Raw genomic sequence first — 11,296 nt, 5'->3', positions numbered from 1 at the left:
CCTGTTAATATGTGTACATTTAACCAGGTTTTCATCATTTCTGTTGCTCTTCCTTTATTCCTGGTGTTCCAGTTTTCTTTCTGGTATCATTTCTGTCCGAAGAGCTTTATTTAGCAGTGATTTTAGAACAGGTCTGTTGTCATATGTCCAGGTTTTATAGCCACATTTTGTTGACTGGGTGGTTCAGAGATACACACTGGGTAGCGTGTGCTTTTTCTTTCTTCCCCAGACCTGGAACCCTGGTATTGACTTTCTAATTTCTATGCTAGTAGTATTGCCATTTCATAACTTTCAAAATTGTTTCTTTGAAGAATTGCAAAAATGGCGGTGCCCTGATTATTATGAAAATAACGTCCACAAGATGCAGCTGCCATTTTCCAACAAGCTCCTGGGCAGCACTCTGACCGCGGAGGAGAAGCAGGAAAGGCGGCAGCAGCAGCTGCGGCGTCTGCAGGAGCTCAACGCCCGGCGGCGGGAGGAGAAGCTGCAGCTCGACCAGGAGCGGCTGGACAGACTGCTCTACGTGCAGGTAACAGCAGAGCCCGGAGGCGCCCCCGGCCTTGCTCAACAAGTGGTCCCAGAAAATGTTGCGCCTGTATGTTCTTCCTTAACCATAAAATGCATTGCCTGTCCATTGGTCGCCCTTGGGGTCAAGAAGGAGTCTAGGGGGTCATCAGTATAGAGGACAGTGTAGCAGCAGGTATTTCTGAAAGAGCTGTGGACTCTGCTTTTCTTGATTTATTTTGGCCTTATAATCGCCTTTATTTTAGTTTTTAACTTTTAAGTGTGGCATACATGCTGCAAAGTGCACAGATCTTACATGTACAGCTTGGTGCATTTTCACATGAAACACACCACATATCTGCCATCCGGATCAACGCATAGAGCCTTCCCAGCATCCCAGAAGCCTCCCTCACATCTCCTTAGTCAGTAAGCTTCCCACCTCTCCCCACCCAGAAGGTAACAACATTTCTGATGTCTGTCACCATAGGTTAGTTTCGCCTAATCAGNCCCTTGGGGTCAAGAAGGAGTCTAGGGGGTCATCAGTATAGAGGACAGTGTAGCAGCAGGTATTTCTGAAAGAGCTGTGGACTCTGCTTTTCTTGATTTATTTTGGCCTTATAATCGCCTTTATTTTAGTTTTTAACTTTTAAGTGTGGCATACATGCTGCAAAGTGCACAGATCTTACATGTACAGCTTGGTGCATTTTCACATGAAACACACCACATATCTGCCATCCGGATCAATGCATAGAGCCTTCCCAGCATCCCAGAAGCCTCCCTCACATCTCCTTAGTCAGTAAGCTTCCCACCTCTCCCCACCCAGAAGGTAACAACATTTCTGATGTCTGTCACCATAGGTTAGTTTCGCCTAATCAGATGGTGCTGATGTTGTGAGATGATGGCAGCCTAGAGACGGCCGGGGAGGAGGACAGCTGTGTGGAACTTGGGTGGGAGGTGTGATTTCTGTGGAGGGGCAGGTGGGGGAGCTCCGGGAGCCCTCTCGGTGTGATTTCTGTGGAGGAGCAGGTGGGGGAGCTCCGGGAGCCCTCTCCTGCTGTAGTTCTCTGTTTGGTTCCTAAGCTGTTTCTCTTTCCTTCCTGTTTGTGATTGCACTGATGTCTTAGAGGATGAATCGTGACTGCTCTGGTTTCAGGAACTTCTAGAGGATGGCCAGATGGATCAGTTTCACAAAGCGCTGATAGAGCTGAACATGGACTCCCCAGAAGAGCTGCAGTCCTACATCCACAAGCTCAGTTCGGCAGTGGAGCAAGCTAAGCAGAAAATCCTTCAATCAGAAGTCACCCTCGAGGTGGATGTGGTGGACAGCAAGCCAGAGGTACGAAGGGCCTTGGGAGGAGGGCCTGTGGGCTCACGTAGAGGGCACAGCCCTTCCTGAGTGTCTTGAGAAGGCTGTGACCAGACTTGGGGGAAAGAGTGGTGTGGTGAGTGACGTCCACGTGAACACGGATGGGGCAGTGATAGCACTGACCTGTACCAACTGAAGTTCTGATCCGGGGACTTTTACCCTGTAGACCTCTGGCCCCCCTGGGAGGGAAGTGTGTGTGTAGAGTAGGAAGAGCACTCACACGCCCATCGTGTGTTGCTGTCTTGACCCTGAACCTGCTCCCGCGATGGTTCTTTGGAGGTTAGTCATATACTCCCTTTAGCTTTGTTCTGATGCTTTATTAAACATATGTACTTACCTCCTTTCCATCTTGATGTTTCCTAAGGACAGGGATCAGGCTTCATACATAGTGGATGAATTTTTTATGGCAGCTGGTAGACATGCTCAGGAAAATGTTTTTGGATTAATTTAAGATCAGCTTTTTATTAGTTACTAAAGATTAAGTCTTGAATAAGCTCTTGATCTTCTATGTCTCTCCATTTTGTTTTCCTGCCTGTTAATAGTTAGACTGTTAATAGTGTTGATGGTGCCAAAAGGGCAGGTGGCAGGGCTGAGATAGGGCCCTGGGTCATGCAGCCCTTAGCTCTGGGCCCTGTGTGGTGCAGGGGCTGCTGCAGGTCACGCCTCCATCTGAAGCCCTGGGTTGGCTCTCCTGTCTTTAGAATTGGAAAAAAGTGTTAACAAGTGTACGCATTGTTCCTGAGTCTGTCATTTCTCGAGTTCTAAAACAAAGGAACTTGTTTATTGCCTTACAACACTTCTGGGGAAGGATTAACCAGTTTAGCTTATTGGTTTTTTTGTTTGTTTTTAAATCAGATTTCTTTAAACCTAAAGCCTATACTTTTAAAAAGAAACAGTCCTGTAGAAAAATCCAGTTTGGTGCTGGGCGTAGTGTTGTGCTTACCGGTGACTTTAGAGCTCTTTGGCTCAGCATGAAGCTGGCTTTTGCAGTGACCCTCTCTCAACTGGAGGCTCACTCTCTGTTCCTTCGCTCAGACCTCATTCTCCACCTGCCTCTGACGGGCTGTAGACTATGCGAGGTTCGCACCTGGCCGTGAGCATGCGTGTTTGATAGAGCAGGCCCTAAGTCAGGCTTCCTAGCTACAGCTTACTGGCTCGCCGAGCTCTTGGGTCGAAGGGACCTTTGCCGCCATCTGACTCACACGCAGCATCCCGGATCAGCTTCGGTGGACCCAACATGCCTTTTCTAGTTTGCTTCTCCCAGTTGTAAGGCCTGTTTCAGATTTGAGCCCTTGTTTACTGGGCTTCAGAACCATGTTGTCTCTGCTGTCTATTTATCCATATTTAGTTTTCATCATGCTTAACTTGTCAACAGGACATTAGCGCCCTTAACCAGAGATGTGCCCTAAGCCACAGGCAGGTGAGGGATTGCAGATTTAAAAAGAAGAAAAAACAAACAAAACCCAACTGTGATGTGAAGATGTGGTCCCTGAGCAGTGGGGGAACTAGTTTATCCTTTGTTCATTTTTCTGCATTTGTTACACAACCACTCCTTCGTTCATTCAGCAGATACTTAAGTCCCCACTTTGTTCTGTGCTCAGGGGGTACATATTCAAATCTCTCTGGGATTAGGGAGATTTTGAAATGTCAGACTTCACAAAATTTCTCTGTATACAACAAATTTGATGAATTGATCTGTCCCCAGAGCTTGAATGGTCAATAAGCATTTATTAAGGATTATTGTTTGTGACTAGAGTCAGCTACAGTAACCGTCCTGGGATAAATTTGACCATGACACTGACTTGTCAGTTCTACTTTTCAGAAAGTATTTGTAGTATTCTCTTAATTCATTTAGAATGGAAAGAATATATTTATGTGGACGAAAGTTCATATTGAAATGCCATCCAAGCAGTAACAGCTAAATTGGATTAATGCAGCTAAATTTTTTAACTTAGTGTTTTCTAAAATCTATTTTTTCCTATGGACTAAATCCATCCGGCCCTTGTTGTTTCGCAAGTATTCCAAGGAGGCGGAGGGGTTTTGTTAGCCTTCTTGTGAATATTTAAACTAGAAGATGCTCACTTTCACAGTTTTACAGCATCACCATTTGTTGGAAAACACAGTGGGCCAAATATAGAAAGTTCCCTTGCCAGACTAGCCAAGGTCAGAGCTGGCCTCCATGCCACTCGGGGTCGTTCCAGGGAACCATGCTGCGTCTTCTCTGATGTGTTTTGGCAAACCATCATTCTCTTCAGTTCCAAAAGAACAGTGATGTTTGTGTTCCTAAATGCCACACAATCCACTTGGAGACCCTGGCAGACCCTAGACGGAGAGAAGCCAGCCCTGGTAGAGACTTACAGAGGAGGAAGCAGGCTCCAACGCGCAGGATGTGCCACTGTGACTATAAAGAGATTTTTGGTTGCCATTCAGAGCTGGATCAGTGTGACCTCAAAGCCTTACCTCTTTCTGTGACACCACACTGCTCCCTGGTTTCTTGTCCTGGATGACAAGCCACCAAGTGAAAGGGAACTTGTGTGATCTGTTTCCGATCTTCTCCTGGGACCAGAGTTTAGTGCCCAGCCAGAACAGGCACAGGCACTCCCAGGGTAGGGCTGCTTTCTTGTGAGGGGAGCTGAGAGTCTTCCAGGTCAGAGAAAGCAGACAGCAGCGAGGGGAATGTGTTTTTATGTGTGCTCTGCTGCCCCTGCTGGGGCGGAGAAGCCTGTCGTTCACTCAGCTTGTCTTGCTGCTGTAAAGTCTTTTTCATGCTCCTCTTTTTGCTTACGCTGACCTCAGGCCAGCTAGATGGTTTCCATACTCCTAAATTCCCAACTCTTCTTTCACACCGAGACTCATGGTTTATAGAATTTCAGCTTAAGGCAGAGCAGAGACTTTGGAGCTAAGAAGTTTTGTTTGTAGCCAAGTTTCCACCATAACTAGTGCACTGTGATCTTGGGCAAGTTATTTTACCTCCTGAGCCTATATCATCACTTAGAAAGTGGAGTGGTGTTTGCAGTGAGGATCGCATAAGGAGCAGGTGTGTCTGCTCCTGAATTGGATTCAGAATTGGCAGAGATGCTCTCATCTCCTTCACCAAGAGCAAGGTCCTCACTTTCTTTCCTCCCAGCCCACTTTCTTTCCTCCTTAAACTACCTATTTCTAAACCGGCCCCTCTCATCCTGTTCTTTAGTCTCAGATGAAGAAACATCCCTAGCCTTTCCAGGGTTTACTCTCCTCTTAAATATGGTGGAATCATCTATATTGATCAGGATTTAGAATACATTGTCATCCATCTATTATATAAGCCACATATGCCACATGACTTTTTTTTTGGGGGGGGGGCGAAGAGGAGTGTTGAAGGGCATTGTTTTATTTAATAGTGAGTTTGAATACTAGTTTACATCTGCAGTATCTATGGATAGGTTCTTGAGAAGTATATTTAAGTGTTCTGAATTATGTCGGTAATTTACATGCTTCATAGATTTTGAGAATAAGGAGGGACTCAGAGGCCGTATGCCCAATGTAGGAATCTCCTCTCAGGCATGATTGGCTGATGGTATTGAGTCTGCTTGAACCCTCCCAACACACCCCCTCATGGGACAGTCATTCCTACAACAGCTGTCATTGTTAGAGCATTCTTCCGTGGAGTTCAACAGAATATTTCTTCCTGTAACTTCTCCCCTTTGAGTCCAGAAGGTAAAACTCATCTGCCTTTCACAAGGCAGAATCACAGATGGCTGAAAATGTCATCCAGAGCCAACCCCCCACTCCAACCTAACTTCTTTTGTCCAGGTCAAAATTAAAATGTATCCCAAACCCTCTATTGGGGATGGTACCAGCAGGTCTAGGCCCCACCCAGGTTCATTGTTGTCGGAAAGGAAAGCCTGTTCTGTAGGACTCCACAGATAGAAAGCATTCTGCCACGTTGCAACTTTCAGTCACATCCCCAGCCTGATGGACCTGCTGTTAAGGGACTAATTGTTAAGCCCGTTAGTGTTGGTGCATGTATATATTAATGATTAAGAGATCTATTTAATTTTGCTGGTAGTCTAAGCCACTTTGTAGGATACGGGCTGTCGCACCCTCTTCCCCGAATTCTGTGTGTGGTGCTGCGACTGCCACAGGCAGCAAGGCTCCCGCGAGGCCTCTGGTGAGAGCAGGCCCCATCAGAAGGCTTTAGAGAGAAGGTAGGAATTGAGGTTTGCAAGGTTTGTGAGGTTTGGAAAGGCAGGGGACAAGAGCAAGGCTCGTTCCTGGCCTTTCAGTCTTTTAATTCTTGTGATCGTGTGTGTGTGTGTGTGTGTGTGTGTGTGTGTGTGTGTGTGTGTGTGTATGTGTGTAACAGTTTAGAACATTTTTTGTGGTTTTTACGTGAACTTTGAGGCCATTGGGTGGGATCCCAATTCTTTTTCATGACAGTGAACTAACAGAACTAAGGCTCGCTTAAGTTACAGGATCTGTTCTACTTATTTTATCCTTAGACTCCTGACCTGGAGCCACTAGAGCCGTCTCTGGAAGATGTGGAAAGCATCAATGATTTTGAACCCTTGTTTTCAGAGGAAACGCCGGAAGTAGAGAAGCCAGTCCCCACCATCCAGGTTGGACCCCTGCAGCCTAGACCATGCTTATGCTTTGAAGCTGTGACATAAATGGCCAGTCTAGTCTAGTCTGCTTCTTTAGGGATATTAAAAAAAATTCCCAATTATATTTTCTGGAAAGGGGGTTACTAATACTTAAAACACCCGAAGTCAGGTTCCCCGCCCCCCACCTCCCCCACCCCGAGTGATTGATTGTGGCTCCAGCACCAAGATCTGTGAATCTGTGAGCAGTAGTCTGTCTGATGGAAACATTTGGGCAAGAAATTGGGGACTTTAGACCTGAACACTAGCTTTTGTGGTTTCATTCAAATTTAAGCCTGTGTCATTTTCCTTATCCTCATTTGGGTCTACGTTTCTGTCATTACCATGGCAACCAGAGAGCCTGCCCTGATTCTGAGACCCAGCTGGCAGAAAGCTTTCACAGCGGTGCAGGGACCAGCGGTGCTGAGCAAGGCCCTGGGCAGGAGACCTGGTCTCCCAGTCTTTCTGCTGCTGCTCTTCACCAAGTCTCTTGCCCTGCAGTTTGGGGACCATTTTGTGATTTAAATGTGTAGGTATTTATACAGAAGTGGAAAAAGGGTACACAATTGAATTATCAAATCAAGAGAGTTGGAGGAGGGTTACTCTGGCACGAACGAAGGACAGAAGCTATGTTGGAATAAGCAATGCGGTTTGAGGAAACTGGCAACTGGGATGTCTGTCATTATGGCCTAAAAATATCTTCTAAACCTTGGGTTTTTAAAGCCCGTGTTTAACTTGGCAGCGTATCATCAGCTGTTTGTTGGCACAGAAAGAATTCGAGCTCCAGAAATTATCTTCCAGCCATCTCTCATAGGCGAAGAGCAGGCTGGGATAGCAGAGACCCTTCAGTACATTCTGGACAGGTGAGACTGAAACTTCTTTTCCTGAACCATTTCCAGGATTGTGCATTAAATGGTAGATTTGCTGGTCAGGCAGTGGAAGTCTGTTCTCACTCTCCGCTTCTCGTTGACTTGCTGTGCTCAGATAATGTCCTTTATCTCACCAGGCTGGGTGCATAGTTGGGGCTTTGTAGTTCTTGAATGGACATGTAAGTGTACAGTTGATTTGAGGAGCTTTAAGAATTTCTCTTGAGTTTGAGCAGCACAATGATGTATGCGCATTGGCTTTCATAGAAACCTTTATAATGAAGGCTAGTGATTCTAAAGCACCTTAAAAATGTGCAGAACTTTTAAGTTTCTCTCCCTCCTTGTAGACATTTTATCTATTTAGGAGTTTCTGTTTCTACAAGAGCATGGCTCCCCCACCCATTACACAGGCGTTTTCCTGCAGTGTGAGTTTTCATAATTCATGTTGGACGAGTAGGGAATGTGATATTTAGTACTTTGGCTGTTGTTGGTTAAAAGAAAATGGAAGCTTACACCCAGCAAGGGAGAAATGCTGTTGCAGCTCCTTTGAGGGGCTCTCGCTTTGTCCAGCATTGGGTGGGAAAGTGGTCAAACATGGATAAGATAAAACTGTTCTTTAAAAATAAAGCACGTGGGCCGGCCGAGTGGCTTAGTTGGTTAAGAGCTTGCTCAAGAGTTAGAGCTCTGAGCAACAGCAGTTCAATTCCCGGTCCGAGCTGAGCTGCCGCTGAGCTGCCAACAGGTGGCAGGATGGCTCAGCTAAAAAAAAAATAAAATAAAAAAATAAAGCACAGGCAGAGAGACGGACCCGCAAAAGGGAGGCAGGACTTTCTGGGGTGATGGAAATACACTAGAACATGATTGTGGTGATGGTTACTGGGGTATGCAAATTTGTTAGACCATCAAAATATATATTGATCTTTAATAAAGTCAGCTTTTAAAAAAATGTGTTAGAAAGGCACAAAACTTCTTATCATGTTAAGGAAATAAATTGACCATTCACATTAAGGTTTTTTTTTTTTTAATTGGGGACTTGGGGGAGGGGAACAGTGTTGGGGAATTGGGGAGGGGGACCAGCCAAGTTGTTCTTCAGTCTTAGTTGTGGAGGGCGCCAGCTGCCATCTGGCTGCCCGTTGGCAGCTTGTGGTCTCTAAGCTCAAGGTGCTGTGTTACAATCTTAGTTGTGGGTGGGCGTACCCACCATCCCATGCAGGAGTCAAACCAGCCTTGTTGTTAAGAGCACATGCTCTATCCACTGAGCCATCAAGGTGGCAGCTCAGCTCAAGGTGCCAAGTTCAGTCTTAGTTGCGGGCAGGCGTAGCCCACCATCAAACAGGCAGTCTTGTTGTTAGGAGCACGTGCTCTCACCAGCTAAGCCATTTTGCCACCTGTTGGCAGCTCAGCGGCAGCTCAGCTCGGGCGCGGCGTCACTGGCCCACGTGGGAATTGAACCGGTGGCCCTGCTGCTCAGAGCTTGCGCTCTTAAGCCAACTCTTAACCAACTGAGCCACTCAGCCGGCCCCCAGATTAAGGTTTTGATGAGATACTTGGCATTTCATGAAGACAAATGAAAAATGGAGGTTTTTAAAACAAACTTGGTGCAGATGTTTTCCCTTTTGCACCAAGAGCTTACATTTCCACATCTGCATTCTCTTCTGCTACTCAAGTTGGAGGGACTATACCAGAAGGAATGGTTTCTCTCCTAGGTACCCAAAGGGCGTTCAGGACATGCTGGTTCAGAATGTTTTCCTCACTGGCGGGAACATGATGTATCCTGGGATGAAAGGCAGAATTGAGAAGGAGCTGTTGGAGATGAGACCCTTTCAGTCATCTTTTCAGGTACTGATGGTTCATGTAACCAGCTGCTTTGCAAATAGCATTAATCACTTGCTTTCTGATTGCAAAAGTAATGAATGAAATGTAAGTGAGAAAAATTATAATGCCATCATCCAGAGATAATCACTGTTAACATTTTTGGCTTTTCCTTCTGGTCTCTATGGTTAGTTTTTAAAGCAGAATGGGAGTCATATTTTATAGATTTCTTTTTTAACTGAGAAAGGAAGACATGCATATAATAAAATTCAGAGACCACAGAAGCCGACATGGAGAATAAGTCGTCTCCCCGCCGCGCTCTGATAACGAGCAACGGGAGCGGAGCCCTGGCAGCATCATGGAGGACGCCCCAGGCCGTCCTCTCTCCTCTCATTTTTCCTGAGGCTCATCTGCACCATGGCCAGAGCCGCCGCATATCAGCCTCTGCTTGCCCCTGCTCACAGAGGGGGGATCCGGGCCAGGGAGGCCTTTCCTCCAGGTGCAGTGCCAGCTCTGCTTCCCTGTCCACCTGATAGCTTGTGGTCCCTCATTGGAGCAGGAGGAGGGCCAACTGGTCCCTCTCTGACCCAGAGTGGCAGGTCTTGTGTTCCTAAAGTAGCTGACAACCGCATACTCTGTCAGGCCAAGTCTGCTGTGCTTTGCATTCTTGTGTGCTTTCTTGGAGAGCAGGGGTGCATTTCAGCTCAGCCTTGTTTGGAGGATGCAGGGATAGTCCTGCACTGTCTTGGGAGTATTTGGCGCCCTCCTGTGTGTATATTTTGGGGGATGGAAGGTCAGGGGCTGCAGCTGGGTGCTCCTGGTGTCCTGATGGGAGACGGCCCCCTGGCGAATGTGCTCTTTGTATCCAGGTGCAGCTTGCCTCTAACCCCGTGCTGGACGCCTGGTACGGTGCCCGTGACTGGGCCTTGGACCACCTGGATGATGATGCCGTCTGGGTCACCCGGAAAGACTACGAAGAGAAGGGAGGCGAGTACCTGAAGGAGCACTGCGCTTCCAACGTCTACGTCCCCATCCGCCTGCCAAAGCAGGCCTCGCGCTCCTCGGAAGCCCAGGCACCTGGCAAAGGCTCCGGGGCCAGTGCAGGCGGTGCTGGCGAGCAGGCATAGCAGAGGGGGTCGCTCCGCGACCGTGCCGGCCAGCGTGACAGGACAGTGACTGTGCTCGGTGTGCCTGACCCAAGCCTAACATTAGGCTGAAAGCTGGATTTCTCCTGGGGAGAACAGTTAAGGGACACTGGGAGTTACCCTTTAGAACTGTGTTCAGACGGAGGCTTCTGCAGTGAAGAAACTTTGAATGACCTTCCGTGTCTCTGTTGAACCAAGGATGTGCTGTGGCCTCAGCTCCCTGCATCAGTAAATGAAGACAGAGTGGAGGGGAGAGATGTACTAAATACACAGGGCTTATTTCTTACTGCATTTCAAAGCCTTTTTTGTTTTTTAAAAAAATTGTTTAAAATTTGTATTGTCTGTGTAGATATTCTAAATTTATTCAGAAATTGTGTGGATGCCCAGCAGATGGAAGTCTTTTTACATACATATAAAAAGGAAATGTTTATGTAATAAGAACAATCGCCCACAAAACCTCAGGAGCTGGAAGTGTTTCCTTCCGCATGTCACTTCCTCTTGCAAATGAGGATAAAGGAACCAAAGAGGGGAACTAAGGTGGACAAAGTCACCCCATTAGGGGCCTGCTCAGTGCCCACTTCTGAATGGGCCGAAATGGGACTGTGGCCCCACTTCTGTTCGTACTTTCTTTGCTGAGAACTTTTCCACCATATGAGGCCTTCACACAATTTTTTTTTTTAATTTGGTCCCTGTGCGTTTGTTGGCTGCTTAACTTTTTCAAGCCTTTCTGAAGAAAGAAATAGACTGGAGAAGGTTACTCCTGTAGCCTTTTCAGTTTTGCCATAACCTCACATCCCCTGCACCTTTGCGGCTTCATCCTAAATGGACAAGTGACCCCTCTCTTTTACAGAGATTGCTTCGTGAGAATTATTTTTTATTTTTTAGCTGAGCCATCCTGCCACCTGTTGGAAGCTCAGCGGCAGCTCAGCTTGGGCCGGGCATCGAACCGCTGTTGCTCAGAGCTCGCACTCTTGAGCGAGCTCT

General features: G+C 46.9%; 1 protein-coding gene across 1 annotated transcript in view; it reads left to right on the top strand.

Moving 5' to 3' along the window:
- The window catches only part of LOC109372117 (actin-related protein 5), a 23,586-nt gene extending 12,818 nt beyond the window's left edge, over positions 1-10,768 (top strand). The window contains exons 3-8 of the mRNA XM_019625054.1: positions 312-529; positions 1,658-1,840; positions 6,352-6,468; positions 7,213-7,352; positions 9,062-9,194; positions 10,037-10,768. Of these exons, the coding sequence (XP_019480599.1) occupies positions 312-529; positions 1,658-1,840; positions 6,352-6,468; positions 7,213-7,352; positions 9,062-9,194; positions 10,037-10,294 (1,049 nt within the window). The 3' untranslated portion in view covers positions 10,295-10,768. The remainder of the gene's footprint in view (positions 1-311; positions 530-1,657; positions 1,841-6,351; positions 6,469-7,212; positions 7,353-9,061; positions 9,195-10,036) is intronic.
- Positions 10,769-11,296: the final 528 nt, after the last annotated feature.

The sequence above is a fragment of the Hipposideros armiger genome, unplaced genomic scaffold (assembly GCF_001890085.2).
Source record: "Hipposideros armiger isolate ML-2016 unplaced genomic scaffold, ASM189008v1 scaffold_613, whole genome shotgun sequence".
Taxonomy (NCBI): Eukaryota; Metazoa; Chordata; class Mammalia; order Chiroptera; family Hipposideridae; genus Hipposideros; species Hipposideros armiger.
This window is presented reverse-complemented; position numbering and strand designations above follow the sequence as displayed.